Source organism: Canis aureus, chromosome 11 (assembly GCF_053574225.1).
Source record: "Canis aureus isolate CA01 chromosome 11, VMU_Caureus_v.1.0, whole genome shotgun sequence".
Lineage (NCBI taxonomy): Eukaryota > Metazoa > Chordata > Mammalia > Carnivora > Canidae > Canis > Canis aureus.
Window position 1 is genome coordinate 17565444 of NC_135621.1, and position 18352 is coordinate 17583795.

General features: G+C 45.3%; 1 protein-coding gene and 1 long non-coding RNA gene across 3 annotated transcripts; one reads left to right on the forward strand and one right to left on the reverse strand.

Moving 5' to 3' along the window:
- Positions 1 to 1290: 1290 nt before the first annotated feature.
- On the reverse strand, positions 1291 to 9945 carry LOC144323435 (uncharacterized). 2 transcript variants are annotated; one of them, XR_013388872.1, is made up of 4 exons: positions 8429 to 9945; positions 4535 to 4642; positions 3685 to 3797; positions 1291 to 3282 (listed from the first exon to the last, which is right to left on the reverse strand). It is a non-coding gene; the product is annotated as an uncharacterized LOC144323435 (long non-coding RNA). The 2 variants fall into 2 exon arrangements; XR_013388871.1 differs by having other exon boundaries at positions 3685 to 3855.
- Positions 9946 to 14153: 4208 nt separating this feature from the next.
- Positions 14154 to 18232, forward strand: ATXN7L3B (ataxin 7 like 3B). Its single transcript, XM_077913854.1, has one exon. The coding sequence runs from the start codon at positions 14367 to 14369 to the stop codon at positions 14658 to 14660; it is 294 nt and encodes a 97-aa protein (XP_077769980.1). The 5' UTR covers positions 14154 to 14366; the 3' UTR covers positions 14661 to 18232.
- Positions 18233 to 18352: the final 120 nt, after the last annotated feature.

Genomic DNA, 18352 nt, shown 5'->3' on the forward strand with positions numbered 1-18352 from the left:
GGTTGATGACGGGGGACAGGACGGTGGCATGGGCGTGACGGCGGTAGTGGTTCAGGAAGCGAGGAGTGATATGATTCGGGATGTATCTGTATGTTCACGTCTCAGGGATGCCAACAGATGGATACAGAAGTAACGAATAAAGAGAAATCAAGATCGAATTCTAGATTTTTAGATTGGCTGACTGGCTGAACAGTAGTGAATAAGCGAGGATAAGAAAAATGGAAAAGCTGTTTTATGGAGAGAGTGGGGGAGAGATGAAAATTGTTTTTTTTTTTTAAGACATGTAAGAATGTTTGAGGTGTCCAATAGATAACCAAAAGGGGGTGTCATGCAGGCCAGCAGATGCTCAAGTCTGGAACTCAGTGTAGGGGAGAAATCAGATCCTAAGTCTTTTAAACACCTGCATAAGAGTTGAATGTATTTTAAAATGCATAAGTATGAGGTATTTAGAGAGGAAAAAAATACAATCACTATTTGGAATGCTCCTGAGTTTAAAAAAAAAAAAGTTTTATTAAATTCCAGAACGGCATGTTGACCTGTTCACTAAATATAGGGGAACTGTTTCACTCAAATATCTCTGGGACACATTCTATTTCTTCCAATGATGATGGATGTTTTTTGATTAATAATAATATATTTACATTATTTTACTGTTGTGCTTCCTTATACTTCCTCAAGTAGCATTTTACCACAAATTTTAAAAGATGTTTGTGTTATTATTTTAAGACAGAAGTTCATTTCTCCACTCAGAGTCAACACAAAAAATAATCTGATTTCTATGATACATATATTTTTAATGAAATGATGTGAATATGAATTCAGGAAACATGTCTGTAGAGGAAAAGCTAGTAGGTTTTTTCCCAAACATGCTACCTTCTTCCAGTAGATCGAAAAGGTGTTAGATTACTAAGGGAAAGAAATTTAAGTAAGTGGGATTTTTGACCTGTGGACATTAAGTGTCCCATCTAGACATTCTTCTCAATAGGATAGAATCAATCTCCATCAGTAAAAATTCATGGTTCCGACACCTGTATCAAGGAACCATCACACAGAATGTTTTAGACAATTTGAACAAAACATTTGTCGAAACATTTTTTTCTCAAAAAAAATCCCCATCAGCTTTAATTTTCCATGTCACCTTACCATATATGTGAGGATATTGCTTTGTGTAAACTCCAAGAATTTAGGATATGTGCCATTCTATTCCTTAAGCCAATGTATATAGTATTTTTTTTTTGGTCTCATATGAAGACTATTGTTTATTGGGTAACTGTTAGCAGACAATCAATCTTTATTTAGAAAGCTGTTTTTATTCACATCACATCTTAAAGGCTGTGGAATAAAAGGCATAAAAATACCAATGACAGATAAAACAGAGAAAACGACTCTGAGCAAACTCTTCTAGAATAGTGAGGTGCATATAAATTATGAAAACACTAAAACTTGATCAAAAAAGAAGGTCTTTAACTTTCATTTAAATGCATGAACAGATGTGGCAGGCCTAATGTCAATGGATAAATGGCCCCAAAATGTGGAATATAAGAGCATGATCTCTGAATATTTTTGAGCTCATGCCAGGCATGGCTGGATTTCCCCAACAGTAGAGGAGTCCAAGACCCAGGGAGCATGGGGGATGGTCTTCTCTCAAAGCCCATAGCACCTCGACCACCGAAGGCTGTCGCTGGCTCTACGAAAAGCATGGTTATGACTTGAAAATGGGGTCGACCCCTCTCAGTCACTTGTGCCTCGGCTCAAAAACGAACACCCTGCGAGGCGATTTGGAACCACAGCTCTAATTCTTATACACTTTACTCTTATTGATAAAACTCTATAAAAATCTATGACTCTGTTGCCTCAACAGCTCATGTGGTTTGATCCAGTTTGTGTGTGTGTGCATGCGGGCGTGTTGACACCGAATTTCTGGTAAAATGTTGAAGTCGGGTCCATCTGCCGGATGTTGTAGATACATGACAAGCTTGAGCTTTATGGAAACCACGTGTCACGGTGGCTTGTGATCTCACAAGTGTGTGAGGGTGCTAGGGACGGTCTCTGAACGACTGGAAGGTTGTATGTAAAAGGCAGTTTGAAGCCTTGCAAACTTCAAGAACAGACAATAGTTAGACTTTGTAGGTCGACATATTGATTGTGTGTTTAAAGTCATTGATTATACAATCTTGAACGCGGATAACAGCTGAAAATCATATAGAGCTTTACAGCTTACAAGGTACTTATATTTAAGTAATCTCATCGGGGCGGCCCGGGTGGCCCAGCGGTCTAGCGCCACCCTGGGCCTGGGGCGTGACCCCGGGGTCCCAGGATCGAGGTCCACGTGGGGTCCCTGCATGGAGCCTGCTTCTCCCTCGGCCTCTCTGTGTGTCTCTCATGAGTAAATAAATAAAATCAAAATAAGTAAATAAATAAATAAAATACTTAAAAATAAATAAATAATCTCATTTCATTTTGTCTGTCATTCTTGGAGGTTTTTACTATGACCCAAACAAAGCCTACCAGTTTAACTTCTGTGTATTTACTGTACTTGTTTGCTCTCTTTCCTCTGTATTTCTTGTTGCATTCTTTACGAATTTACAATCTCTCACCTGGACTACAAATAATCTGTGAGTTACCTTCCTGCCCGTCACATTCCATTTCATCCTCCACACTGAGACCAGAAGGACTTTCTAATATAAAATCTCTGAAAAAAACCTTTTGTTGGGGCGCCTGGGTGGCTCAGTGGTTGAGCATCTGCCTTTGGCCCAGGGTCCTGGGATCGAGTTCCGCATGGGGCTCCCCGCATGGAGCCTGCTTCTCCCTCTGCCTGTGTCTCTGCCTCTCTCTCTCTGTGTCTCTCATGAATAAATAAATAAAATCTTAAAACAAAAAGAGCCCTCTGGTGATCACACATTTTTTTCCAGCCTCTCCTCCGTCCCACCCCCGGCTTCTATTCTACACACCTTTCCCCCACTCAGGCTATAAGGACTCACTTACCAGATCATGATGCAACATGTTATTCCGTACCTCTGTCTTCTTCATCATGCTTTTCCCTCCCCCGAAATGCTCCTCACTGCTCCTGTACGTACTACAAGCTGTGCCCCTCTTCCAAGTCCTAAGTAAAGGGTCAAATTCCCACAAAAGTTGCCCCTCTCTGCACGCAGACCCCGTGACCACTCTGTGTGGGGTATGCCCACTGCGCTCACAGCTCTCGTGTTCAGGTTTGTCTCTCCCCCTCCCCTAAGCAGGTCCTTGAAAGACGGGCTGGCTTCCTTTATCACTGTGCCTCAAGTTCTAAACAGAAAAGAAAAAAAAAAAACCTTCAATATGTACTGAATATAAAAATAAGAAAATCACGATCATTTGAGTTCCAAGACTAGTATTTCTTCTACATCATATATATAAAAATATGTTTACTGATTACGTATGCAACGCCTAATGTTTTTTAAAGCAATTGACGTTTTATTTTACTTCTGTAATTTCTTACAAGGATAGAACCACTTTAATGTCCATTCTACGGACCATATAACTGACTCTGAGGTGTTAATTGTCTGGGGTCATACAAATAATAAGTGGCCCAGGGTCTTACTTACTCCAGAGACTCTGGATTTAACTGCCGTGTATGTTTTTATAATAAAAGTAAATGTGGGGAAAGTTATACTTGAGTCACAGCAGAACGTAGATGTAAGGATTTACCTTTTTGAGACCTTAATTCAAGGAGTTATTAGTGTCAATCGGAAACCAACAGGATCTCTCCCTCCTTTCTCCCATTCCTTTTCTTCTATATAATGCTCCCCACTCCCCAAAATCTACAATATACAAGATTTGTGTAGAATTATAATGGACTCTGTGCAGGGAAAAGTACATCTAAAAAAAAAAACAAAAAAGAAAAACAATGAGTAAATCTTTGTCAGCTTACACACTGCCTAATTTAAGCCTGAAATTCTTAAGCCGACTTGTCTCCCCTGCAACCCCAAGGGTAAAAAGTCCTGTGCCAAAGATAGACTTTATCTCAAGTGTCAGAAGAGAAGTTTTTTTTTTTTTAAAGTTGACCTCTCTCTGAGCTCATCTTGATACTGAAGGGTTTTTTTTTTTTTTTTTAATTCCGTGTGGTAACCTGGTTTTGCATATAAGATTCATGCGAGCAAATATTTTGGGGCTAAAAACAGAAAAGCTGCCTTACTATTTTCTTTAAACTCTCAAGGAAAAATTAATAGGAACCAGATGTAGGCATACGGAAGTATATCTGCAGAAACACCTTTCTGAATCAAAACTGAGAGGAAAAGGCAGGCAAACAAAGGAAAAACTACAAATCAAATTAACTCCAGGAGCCTGACACCTGGTCTACAGGGTGCCAGGAGCATTTATGTTTGACCAGAAAGGATTTCAAGGCCTCGAACTATTTCAAGGGCACATGCCACTTGCATGTTTTGGGAGACAGCTTTTTAAATAAAGGCCAACAAATTCATTTATATATGAATACTTGAGATTTTGTGTGGGATTCAGACACACACAAAGAGTTAACATAAAATAACACTGAATTTACCTTGTCAAAGTTTACTCCTTTTTTTATTATTATTTCTTGTCATTTAAATCTAACTCTCAATGTATCAAGAAAATTGTCACCGTTTTTTGCCATCTGGGTCCAGGGGATCTGTTAAAAAAAAAAAAAAAATTTGTCACTTAATGATTCACTGAAGTAAGAATAAAGAGTGGAAAACAACTGCCAGAAATTTTGAAATACATTTAAATGTTACAAACGTCACTTTTGTGACAAGTAAATTTGGGCACATGCACATCATAAAAGGTGAAAAATATGTCACACCTCCTTTTAGCAAAATAGAAATAGTCCAGGTTTTACGGCAAAGCCTTGCCCAATGTGGTTTTCCCTGTTTTATGACTGGCTAGATGAACTTCCCATAGTCCTTTTTGTTCTTGGAAATACAGTGCTCACTAGAGATTCTAGAAAATCCATCCAGGTCCTGCATCTGAAGACTCTTCGTCTCAGATTCCACTGACCGAGATTCCACTGACAAGATCCACTTCCTATCCGTGATCCAGTTCACTATCATTAGGGTACTGCTATCCGTCCCTTTGAATTTATCTCCTGATTCATCTGATAATCGTAAAACATCTCTCTCTGCCAATTTTCTCCTCTATGCCATTAAGAACAGAAAATGAAAATTTCTGGGTTCTCAAATGTCCCCAATAAAAGCTAAACACAAAGGACAGTGATGGTATCTCCAGGCTTCCCTTACATCTTCTTAAAGATGAGGCAATATTTTGGGAAGCAGATTAGTAGACGTGAACGATAATAGTTCTTTCACTATTGTCCTAGTCATTTTTTTTTGTCTTTGTTTGTTTGTTTGTTTGTCCTAGTCTTTTAAGAGAACCATAAACATTAGGTAGACGTTTTCTCAAAGGGCTATTATAAATATTTTAGGCTTCGGAGTTACATGGTCTCCACTGCAACTACTCACTTCTGACGTGGAAGCGAAAGCAGCCGAGCACAATACATAAGTGAAACGCGCCTGTGTTCCAAAACAAGGGTTTTTGCAAAAAGAGACAATGACCTTGAGTTTGCCTCTAGTTTACATGCCTCTTTGTGCCTAGATAATTTCATCATTCTTGTTTCTTCATATTTATGCCTTTAAAAATAATCGATAATTATCAATAAAACAGTCCTTCTAATGATGAAATAGAAAAATGTTTCAAGATAAAGAAAAAATAAGGTCACCAAGATCCTATGATGTAGCTTAGATTTAGGCATATGTCCAGTGAATCCATAAGATACAATGAACTTTATTCTATTTTAGAATAATTAAATTTTCATTTTGCTCTTTGAGGAATCCTCAGAAAAAATACCTAAGTTAAGAAATACCAATTTTACTAGTAGTTGGTATTACTCAAAAATAAAATTTGATCCTAAAATTTGGTGCGGTAAATCCTGATGATATATTAAGGATCTTTTATGTATGTGTCATTGCGTTAAATGCCAGTGATGGTACATTTACTCACGTTTATATTTTTCTACAGAATGCAACATCTAGGTACCAGGCACAAGTAAGAACGATGCAAGTCAGGAAGTGTAAAAAATGTTTAAGGGCTATGTTAAGGATGTATTCACAGTTGACTAAAATTTAATATCAGTGGCGGCTGGCTTTAAAAATATAAATAAATAAATAATAATGTGTGGCAAAAATAGATGTCGATGTTCATAAAGAGTGAAAATTGGCAAAGTTAGGGTGATATCATGTAAAAATGATGTTTTAGGAAATATTTAAAAAGTGAGGTTAGCAGGCAACGTATAATACTCTGAGAATGGGGACAAATCAAGGTTCAAAATTTCTTTGAAAAATAAAAATTTAAGAGCAGTTCCAGATAAATGAAAGAAAAGGAGAGGTAAGAGAAGATGAGGTTAAGTGCAGAAAGGAAAACTAGAGTTACTTTAATAAAAATAAATTATAATTAATCTGCGAAAGATTCTGAGACTCCCTTACTTTACTGCCTAAATTTGCTCTCACTTTTACATTTACTGAGATTTTCACAAGAAAATTAATCTCTCACTTGGTGGCAATTGCCAGATGCCCATCTGTGGAACACAAGGAGTAAAAGCATCCCACCCACCAATTTAACAGCTTGACTTAAGAAAATATGAGACAGCTCTTGATGGGAGAAGACAAACAAAAACAAACCTAATGGACATTAGTCAGATTAGGAAAAAAAAAATATATGTTCAATTGAACTTCTTTATAACTTGAATGCAAAGAACTATGGGAAAAAGAAAGCAAGAAAGATGGAAAGAAACTCGATTTTGCACTAAACAACTTAAAACCAGTTTGGCGAGAACCTCTAATGAGGTTTTTTTTTTAATTTAGTATCATATAATATTCAAATTGCCAAGGGTTTTCATTAGACTCTAAGACACTTTTCTTATCATAGGAATGGTAAATCCTAACACATTTAGGTGTGCCAGTTACAGCTCTATATTTGTGTAAAGATTGTTTCAACAAAGATGTTTCTAGAACAGACTTTGTATGTTTTGGGTTAATGTGCCATCATATATACATCTCCAGCCCCAGAAGCTCCTTGAACATAAATGCTGAACAAGACAGTCAAGAGCCTTGTGTATATAACAGTTCCTAGGATCCATCTCCTTTTAATCACACAGAGGCTGCGTGGCCTAGTAATTAGAGCATAGATGCTGGAAGCTTCCAGTCCACTTCAGCTCAAATATTAGCTTTATTACTGTCCCATAATGTTTTCTTCTGTAGGCTTTATATGCTTCAGTCTCTTAAATATAAAATGGGGATATTATTCATACTTCTTCATAGGATTGTTGTAAAGAGGAATTGAGTTGATATCAAATTCCTTGGAGTTAGAACAGCCATCTGGCCCAGATGAAGTGTTTGATAATGATGATAGTGACAGCAGCGTCACCTGAGGAACTTACATGGGTTAGGAATGCGAACTGCAATGGAGACTCAAAAGAGACTTGAGGGTAGAGAGAGACATTCAAGGCTGAAAGGGTGTTATGGATTAACGTGCTTTGTTCAGAGAACCAACAACGGTTCACTGTTGTCAAAGCTTAGTTAGGAGCATTGAGAGGCAGTAAGAACTTTTATATAAAGATTTGATGCTTAAAATCCTCTCAAAATACATTTTGAAATTAGGTTTATGATCTTTCTGTGGAGTGCATGGCTTGCTAATCTGAAAAAAATTTTTTAATTAATTTTTTTTAATTTTTGCTTTTAAAGCTAGAACTTCAAAAAATTCTTAAAAACTAACATTTAAAGATTTAAAAAATTTAGGAGTACATCGTGTAAAAGTACAGAGCTTCATTTCATTAGTAATATTATCACATTTCAGCACCTTTTCGGGCAAGCAGAGTGCTTACGCCCTATTACATGCCTTCGCCATTGGTTAAAGCTACACTGGCAGTAAGATTTTGATGTGACACATAAAAATGCCAACTCTAAAAGTGTTTTAGAGGTGCATTATGGGAGGTAGCCATTATTGATGGTTTTGCAAAACAAAAGTACATTTTGGAGACACTGTGTAACAGAGAGAAAAATCAAGAGTCAGAAGCTTTGATGCCCTAACTCTGTCACCGATTAGTTGGACAATTCACTTAACATCTCTGGCCTTTGTGTTTTTATCAGACCTGAAGATATTATTTTTTATTCCTCCTTTAAGACTGGTTAAGCGTTAAAAAAAAAAAAAAAAAAAAAAGCCCTGGGTTTTTCGAGTCTATGTTCAGCTGCCCAGGTTTACTCGGATGTGTACCAGCAACCCAAAGGCCTGTTTTCCTCGTCAGGACAGGTCCAAGCCAAGGAACCAATATTACTGCCATTAAATATATTTAAAGACTAACATAATAGAAGTTCCAGAAGGCATCTGTGTCCAAAGGAAACTCGAGTTGTCAGCACCGTAAACTTACTTTAGTAGATGAGCTTTCTTCGGAATCATCTGCATTTTCAAGCAGCACTGCTACAGCATCCGGCCTGATCTACTAAGATAAATTTTTACCGTAATTAAGGCTTTAATTAGAGAAATTGCATGTCTTTAAAAAGATTTTTATCATGTTGAAATTGAATGTCCTCGAATTTACGCATGTCATTATTTTCAAATCTTTCTGCGAGGTAATTGTTCTGGATTAAAAGAGACTAGATAAGGAGACATGACAAGTAAATGCAACATGTAATCCTTGATTGGCTCCAGAAAAAAAAATGCTAGAAAGGACATTATTAGGACATTTGACAATATTTTAATATGGATTGTATATTAGACAATAGTATTAGCCAATTCCTAAACTACTGAAAACCCTAAATTTGATTATTGTATCAAGTGATGTAAGAGAATATCTGCTCTTACGGCTACATACATGGAAATATTTAGAGGTTACAGGGTATGATGTTTGTAATCCATTACCCAGGAAAAACAATAGTTCAGATTACTTTGTGATATGGAAATTCCAGCGGGAGAGGGAGGGATGGAGGGAGGGAGAGGGAGGGTAAACGTGGTAAAATGTTAAGTAAACTTGAGGAAGAGGAAATCTATAGAAGTTATTTGTTATATTCTTGCAATCCTCCCATAAATTTGAAATTTCTTTAAAATAAGGGTTTTTAAAAGTGTTAATTCTTGCCGCGTCCATATTGCCTAATCAGGAATTATTTTCTGTGTTCAAGTTTACATTTTTCTGGCCCTTCCTTATGTCCATATATAAGGCAAACATGCCCTTCTCTGCACCACCCTGCACATCCTCCCAGACAGAGAGGGTCCAGCAACATTCTTATATATATAAAATATATATACATTAAGAAATAGCTTATAATCCACAGGGCAGTGTAATCTTAAAAATATTAAGATGTTTTCTAAAACATATTTCTGTATTATAAATATATAGAAATAACTTCAGAAAGCCTCTGGAGCCCTTCTGTAGATCAAACTGGCTCAGAACAATTGATATATAGAAAGATCCACTGTTTTAAAACGGCTGTATTATGTTAAGCACCAAAATCTGCATTAGTATCCTACACAACTTACTAACTGTAGTTAGCTCAGGATTACAGTGTCTGTCCCTCTAGAAGATCATAAGCCAAAGTTGTCATAAATGCCAAAATTCACTGAGTTACCTTGATTCCACAGTTTAGCAGGGAAGATTAAAATTGTAAATTTATTTTAGACATTGCAATTTGAGCATGACATCCTTATCTAATATCAAACTGTGGCATCTCCGAATCTCATGCAAGGCATGATAATCAGTTTTTAAATGCAAATCCTGAAATACGGATTTTGGTAGAGAATGAATTTGAAACTTCAAGCAAACATTTCTCCTAGCAAACTGCTGGCAAGAAGGCATAGTACTACATAGCTTATTTCTGACATAAATCATGGTCCAGGGAAAGTAAGAAGACCCTACCGCCATATGTTGCCTCCTTCTCTGATTTACTATTTGCTTATTTTTAAATACCTGAGTAAGTAAAGAAAAACAAGTAAAATGCTAATTTTTATAAATAAAAGTGGATTTCGTAGGCATCAAAATAATTATAGAAATTAAAATTTTCAACTAAAATGAACATCTACAAGTAACATCTCAGATATTAGGCAAGATAATTACAATATCCAGCTGGCATTCAGTAGATGAATAATCTTCCTAACCCTCAAGGTGCTTCAACAAGATGCCCTAGGCAGTGGAGCAGATTGGTTTATAATAACAAAACCCTCAGTCACCCAGTTGAGGATCTAACATTTGAACTTTGCAGGCCAATATATATGAACTTACTTGACCCTTAACTTGAAGAAACCTATTTTCTCAGATTCCTCAATTCATGGAAATTTAGTTTTAAAAGAAACATTCAGAAAACATGAATCTAGCTGTTTTTGCAAATGTGAATTCACCTTCTCGCCCAAAGTCACCTGATAAATTAGTGGCGGAAGTGGGACAGCAGCTCAACTCTTTTGGCTCCCAGGCCTACCCCTGACGCACTCTGCTATCTCACTTTCCTACTTTATGGGAACACAAAAAAATGTGTGACTGTTAAAAAAAAAAAATTGTTTTGTGGATTTTCAGTTCTTGGTAAAAACCATTAGATAAATGTAAAATGTGTTCCTCTTTGAAAGAGCCGGTCTCTCAGTACGTATGTTACAAGTAAATAGGAAGAAAATTATCAAATAATCAATTAGTACAACATATATATTCTAAACCTAAATGATGTACGTATTCTTTGAAGATCACTTATTTTTGAAGAATTAATTCCTGTTATTTTCTTTGCACTGAAAAAATAGAGTATCTATTTTATTTTATTTCATTTTTATAGCAAAGGCTTAAGTATCTTCGACGCTGTGAATTGCAACAGGACTTCTAACTTCTGGTTCCTTCTAACTTCTTTTTGTGGCATGGCCCTGATTGAACAAGACTTTGAGTACATTTCAGTAAGTAAGGCCACCTAGTTAAATGGGACAAGTAGATGAAAGGTAACAAGGGGATGACGAACATCAAAGCAAACTTTCGACAGCGTGATAATGTCTCCATTCTAAGAGTAAATATAATAAAATACGGGCAGGAAAACCCAGCTACGGTCCTGATTATTTGAATTTCAATTAATGTGATGATCTGCTTGTATATATTTTGTAGTATATTTTATTGATGACCCTTCCCCATTAAGTAGAGGATTTCGGTTCCAACTCGCACAACATAAGGAGGATTTAAGGGGCAGAGAAACAATCTCTTACTCTCTTCTGACAAAAATCAAATACGCAAAGGTTCTCATGATAATTTCCCCAGCGCAAATTACACGGGAGCCAATCACCATGAAGAACACTGTCCACCATCAGGCCCTTTTCATTCCTTGCTACTCAAAGTGGTCTGTGAACCAGCAGCTTCCTTAGAAATGCAGAAACCGGGGCCCTACTTGAGACCTACGGAACCACAGTCTGCAGTTTTAAAAGGATCTCTGAATGTTTTATATGCACATCAAGGTTTGAGAAGCATGGTCTTAAACTAGATTTTCAGACACTGTGATAAAAGATGAGTGGAAGCAATTCTATTTACATCTGTATTTCCCCCCCTAACTAAACGTATCACAATAGTAGGTATGCCATACAGTATTATATACAGTTGGATACTTTGTGAAGACTTTTCGATTTACTGTCAATGTTTAAATCTCACAAGGAATCTCTGTGATGAGAAAAGTCACTGCAATAAGAAAACAGATTTACAAAAGCTAAGTACGTAGGGCAAGTTCCCACAGATAGTAACTGATAAGAGGCAGTCTGATATCATTACATTTTATGGCTTAGCATATGACTATAGGCGGATTTTTTTTTAAGATTTTATTTATTTTTTAATGTGAGACACACAGAGAGAGAGAGGCAGAGACACAGGCAGAGGGAGAAGCAGGCTCCATTCAAGGAACCCGAAGAGGGACTCGATCCTGGGACTCCAGGATCACGCCCTGGGTAGAAGGCAGGTGCCGAACCACTGAGCCACCCAGGGATCCCCTATAGGCAGATTCTAATTTATGTCAGAATATGATATCAATTTTTGAATGGAGAACATATAATTGATACAAAGGCCGCAGGGAAAAAAATTCTGCCTATATATAAAAAAAAATTATCATGCATGAATCTTCAATAGCGTAGGCTTTCAGAATCCTTTAGATCTGCCAATTTGTGATTTTTAGGATGATAAAATACACAATCAGAAAATCTGGATGGGTACAACTACTGGTTAACTACTCAGAAACCAAGTAAGTCTAACTGGTACTTACCCCTCTCCTCATAAAACTACAAAGGGAGCTAATGAGAATGAATCATAGTTTACGAGCGATTGATAATCATAAACATTAGAAAATACTTAATTTGTATCTGCCAGAAAGATATATGCCCATTTCTTTCCCCCTGTATCCTGGAAAAGAAATAGAATCAGAGAGATACATATTGTTTTTTTTTTTTTTTTTTTTTTTTTGGTAAATTATGAAACACAAGATGCTACCGTATTTCAGAGGTTCTTGGCAGGAACCAAAAAACTAGCAACAAGTGAAGGAAATGCTATAGTGTCTTAATCATAATGTAGTGTAGCCTGGAACTAATGTGATCAGAAGGGCTGGCATTCAGTGAATGCTCGCCCTGTAAGGTGTGGCCTGGCAAGGATGGTTCGTGCATCATCACTTCATCCTCAGCGTGCAAGGGAGACTCGCTGTACTTGGAGGCAGATGGACAGAGCTGCGGCGGGGCGGACGCAGGGCAGACAGGACCCTGGCAGGTCTCACGTTCATGCCACAGGATTTTAGGAGGCGATCTGACATTTCCTCCCTCTTTCACAGACGCTGCAGGTATACATTTTCTCTTCGCAGGAGTTTTGAGGTGTATCCGGTGATGCACCTGTGATCCCATGGACGTGATGCTCCTTATCTTTAGGTTCACGGATCAGTGTATGTGGATCATGTCTTCAACAAGAGTGCCCAGTTCTTCCTTAAAAACAAAAACTAGGGGCGCCAGGGGGATGGGCTCAATAGGGCGCCTAGGTTACCAAAGATTCATGCATGATAAATGTTTTTTTATATATATAGGCAGAATTTTTTTCCCTGCAGCCTTTTGTATCCTTTATATGTTCTCCATTCAAAAACTGATAATCATATTTTGACATAAATTTGAATCTGCCTATAGCCATATATGCTAAGCCATAAAATATGATGATACCAGACTGCCTCCCATCAGTTACTACCTGTGCGAACTTGCCCTATGTACTTAGCTTTTGTAAATCTTGAGCACCTGCCTGCGGCCCAGGGCGTGACCCCGGGATCCTGGGATGGAGTCCCACATCGGGCTCCCTGCACGGGCTCCCTGCGCCTCTGCCTCTCTCTGTGTATCTCATGAATAAATACATGAAATCTTAAAAAAAAAAAAAAAAAAAAAAAAAAAAGGGCACGGGGGGGGGGCTCAGCGGTGGAGCACCTGCCTGCGGCCCAGGGCGCGACCCCAGGTCCTGGGTTAGAGTCCCACTTCCGGTCCCCGCAGGAAGCCTGCTTCTCCCTCCCGCCTGTGCCTCTGCCTCTCTGCCTGTCTCTCATGAATAAATACATAAAAATCTTAAAAAAAAAAAGAAAAAAAAAGAGGGGCGTCCAGGGGTTCAGCGGAGGAGCACCTGCCTGCGGCCCAGGGCGGGACCCCGGGTCCCGGGTTAGAGTCCCGCTTCCGGTCCCCGCAGGAAGCCTGCTTCTCCCTCCCGCCTGTGCCTCTGCCTCTGTCTCGTATGAATAAATACATAAAAATCTTAAAAAAAAAAAAAAGAGGGGCGTCCGGGGGCTTAGTGGTGGAGCACCTGCCTGCGGCCCAGGGCGTGACCCCGGGTCCCAGGTTAGAGTCCCGCTTCCGGTCCCCGCGGGGAGTCCGGTCCTCGCGGTGAGCCCGCTCCCCCCTCCGCCTGCGCCCCTGCGTCTCGGGAATCTCTGCGGAAGACCTCGGCGACCCAGCAGCCGACCGAGGGCAGTGGAAGGTGCGGGGGTTGCCCGGCTCCGCAGCAGCCGCGCGCTCGGCTGGGGGGGGGTCCCTCACGTGCCCGGGAGCCCGCGGCCCGCCCCGGCCGCTCCGCGCCTTCCCGGCAGCCCGCGCGGGCCTGCGCCGGGCCAGTGCGCAGGAGCGGAAGTCGGGGGGCGGGGCTGCGGCGCTGGCGGCGGAAGAGGCCGGGGGCGCTGGCGGCGGCGGCGGCGGCGGGTCCGGGCGGCGGGTCCGGGCGGCGCGAACTCACGGTCCCAGCCCCCGGGAGGCGCCGCGACGCAGCGAAGGCTCGGGCTGCGCGGCCCCCGCGCCCCGCGGACGCCCCGGCCCCGCCGCCCGAGGAGCCCGGCGGCCGCTGCCGGCGCGGGCGCGGTAAGATGGAGGACGTGTCGCTGGCCGAGCTGGACACCAAGCAGCTGGAGGCGCTCGCCCAGGAGATCTACGTGGACCTCATCGAGGACTCGTGCCTGGGCTTCTGCTTCGAGGTGCACCGGGCCGTCAAGTGCGGCTACTTCTACCTGGAGTTCGCGGACGCGGGCGGCGTGAAGGACTTCGGGCTGCCGCCCGTGGAGGACGCGGGCGCCCGCCGCCTGCCGCTGTGCGCCCTCCCCGCCGAGCCGGGCAGCGGCCCCGAGCAGCCGCTGCAGCGCGCGCCCCCGGACTTCCAGTAGCCGCGGCGCGGGGGCCACGGCAGACGACACGGCCCCGCGGGCGGGACGCAAGGGCCCACATCGCCGGGCGGGGAGGGGGCCCCCGGGGGACGCGGACAGACGCGGCAGGTGACACGGCCCCGTGCGCGCTGAGCATCCCAGCCTCTCGAGGCCCCGCGTGCAGGACCCAAGGGCCCGGATCGCCGTGCGGAGGTGACCCCCGGGGGCCCCGCGGGAGACGGGGACAGACGCACAGACACAACAGGTGACACGGCCCCGCGCTCACTGAGCATCCCAGCCTCTGGAGGTCCCGCATGCAGGACCCAAGGGCCCGGATCGCCGGGCGGAGGTGACCCCCGGGGGCCCCGCGGGAGACGGGGACACGGACAGACACAGCAGGTGACACGGCCCCGCGCGCACTGAGCATCCCAGCCTCTGGAGGCCCCGCATGCAGGACGCAAGGGCCCGGATCGCCGTACGGGGGTGACCCCTGGAGGCCCCAAGGGAGACGGGGACACGGACAGATACAGCAGGTGACACGGCCCCACGTGCTGAGCATCCCAGCCTCGAGGCTCCGCGTGCGGGACGCAAGGGCCCGGATCTTTGTGCGGGGGGACCCCCTAGAGGCCTCACGGGAGACGGCGGGCAGCCCAGTGCAGAGCGCAGACGGGGACAGACGCGCAGACGCAGCAGGTGATACGGCCCGGCGCGCGCTGAGCATCCCAGCCTCTCGAGGCCCCGCGTGCAGGACGCAAGGACCAGGATCGCCGGGCGGAGGTGACCCCCAGAGCATCCCTGCGAAAGACGGGGACACGCACAGACACAGCCAGTGACACGGCCCGGAGGGGAGCGCAGACGCGGCAGGTGACAGGGCCCCGCATGCTGAGCGTCCCAGCCTCTGAAGGCCCCGCGTGTAGGACGCAAGGGTTGGGATCACTCTGCAGGAGTGACCCCCGGAGTCGCCCCGGAGGCCCGGGCGGGAGGAGCCGCGCTGTACCGGGCTGCCTGCCTGGGGCCCCAGGCTCCCCAGAAGACGACGAAGACGACGCGCTGCTGGGGCGCAGCGGGTGCTCAGGTCCCCCAAGCCGCCCTGGGGAGGAGCCCGGCCGGGACTTCTTGCGGCGCTTCCTCCCGGACGCGGGACGTCAGCGGGCGCGAGGTCTGGGAGTTGCCAGCCCCAACACAGGGCAAGCCAAGGAGAAGGACCGCCGCGCGGTCCCGGAGGGGAAGCCTCGCGGCCCCGGCTGTAGGCGGGAGAGGACGTCCACGCTAGCCACGGCCTGGGGTCCCCGCGCCCGCAGCTCCGCGGACGCCGTGGGGACCAGGGCCGAGCGCTTGCCCCCCGTCCGGTGGGCAGCCTGGTGGCCCGGCAGGCCGAGGCTCTGGTCCCGGTGCCTTGGGGAGGTAGCGGGGCCTCTGCAGCGGTGCACGACCCTACCCCCCACCCCCTCCGCAGGTTCGCGCCCGGATATGCGCTGCTGTGCGCGGCCCCCCTGTGCTCACTGAGCCCCTGGCCGCCCCGCCCGCCCGTTCGGGTGTCTGGCCCGGGCAGCCCACCAGGTCCCCACCGGCCTCCTGCGCCCCCGGGAGCGGCCCGCAATGACCAGTGCCGCAGAGGCTGTGCAGCAGACCGATTGGACGGCGGGGCCAGGGTGGCTTCTGCCAGCGGCCCTCCAGGTTGACGGCGTAGTCCCCGGAGCCAGGGGGCAGGAAGGGGTCGCCTGGCCTCCCACTGCAGCATACCCGGGATGGGGGGGCAGGGAGGGGTCGCCTAGCCTCCCACTGCAGCATCCCCGGGCAGCCCAAGCCGTGTGACTGCGAGCATCTGTCTAGACCCTCACCGCCACCCCTGCCCCTCGGGAGGGGCGGCCCCTTCCATTCAGTCCCTTTTGGACATTCCTGACAAGAGCTGCCTTCTTGTGGGCAGTCGGGGTCGGGACAGGCCAGGATGGGAAACGTGAGCCACGCCTCAAAGCCACCCTCCACTTTGCTCCCTGCTGAGGACTTAGGAAGTGTAGAGGGGCGAGAACCCCAAAGTGAGCGGGAACGGTGCTGCTTTATTTGAAATGTTTTCTTACCTCATTCTGTGCCCCAGCACGGGGCCCAGCCTCATCCGTCCGGCCCGCCCCGTGTCCCCACTGTCCCCTGCTCCCCTGCCCGTCCAGTGCAGCTGGACCCCAGGTGCTGCCGGCTCCCCTGCTTCCACACCGGCCAGCTGCAGTTCATCTCTCCATGCTCCCGCTCCAACCTGCCCAGGTGCCCTCTCCTCGGCTTCTTTCAAGTTTTTCCTTTTTTTTTTTTTTTTTTTTCTCTCCCCTTCCTTGTTCTGGGAGATCCAGAGAAGAACCTTTCAGGTGGTTTCCTCTGTGGGGATGAAGATGGGAGAGACGGTAACGATTTGTGCAGGAAAGGCAGGGCCCCGCCTAGGCATCTGCCTGCAGGACTGCCTTGGATGCCTCCCTGCGGGTCTCCCTTCGGGGGCCCCTGCACCTCCCCCCTTGCACTGGGATGCTGCCTCTCGGGGCCTAAGCGGAAGAGCAGGGACGCCTAGCGACACGCAGGGGTGGAGCGGGGCCTGGTCTGGTTTGCCAGCCCTTGCTGTGCAGGTACCGTTCCTCATCCCGGGAGGACCTGCTTGGACCCTGCGGCCGATGGGTGTCACGCAGATCCCTCGAGGGAACCGTAGCGATAGGGCCGCGAGACTGTCGGTCATTGCGTTCCCCCCAGAGTTGTCCTGGCCGAGGTTGAGGTGTCCTTACCGGTTGGTCTTCAAGAATTTTGCTGACTTTTTAGGAAGTTAAAGCTCGGCAAGAGTTAAAACGATTTGGGGTTATCTGCCCTTGGCTTTGTAGCCATCTCCTCGCAGGGGGCTGCAGAGGGGCAGAAGGGAAACCAGCTGTGGGTAAGGTGAGGGGGGAGCTCTGACGGAGACCCCTTGTACCCTTGCCCCTTGCCGGTCAGCCTCCTGGTTAGGGAGGGAGAGGTGGAAAGCAATCCTCAGTAACCGTTGCTTCGCTTTCCCTCCCTCTTGGTCATGGTTTTCGTTCTCTGCCTTCCCGTTATTGGGGCAACGGCCTGGGTCCAACAGGAGCCCTGCGGGGACACACGGACCCCTTCCTTTTCTGGGGCAGGAGTGCTCCCGGCCCGTAGTTGACCGTGGTTAGGAACTCTCCCTTTCCCTTCCTGCCTTCCCTCGAACAGCAGAATTCCTGCCCTTCCTTCCTCCCTCAATTAAGTATATTGATCACCCTGTAATTCTATTACGTATCCGAGTGTGTGTGTGTGTGTGTGTGTGTGTGTATGGGGGGGAAGGGGTTCTTTACAGACGTCTGTGGTTCGTGGCTTTTTCTTCCGTACATTAGTTCCCGCCACCGCATGTGCAGGGGCCAGTGCCTGGCGTTGTCGCATGCTGGGGTCATGGGGAAAGTGTAGTGAGGCTCACCTCTGTCCCTTGTTTTGGAGATTATTATTTTTGCATAAGTGGTCCATCCTATACAGATCGCTGTGTATTCCCCTTGCCCCTGTGGCTGCTGGTGTAAATAAACTGCATCTCCCCATTGGTAAACAGTACTAATAAAATTTTAAAAAAATGACTTTACTTAGACCTGGTATGTTCATCTTTCAAGATCGTACATGTTCTCCAGGAACTGGCATAGTAAAAATGTTGAATTGCTGTTGAATCCCAGTCACTGTCTCCTGAATGGAAGTTTTTA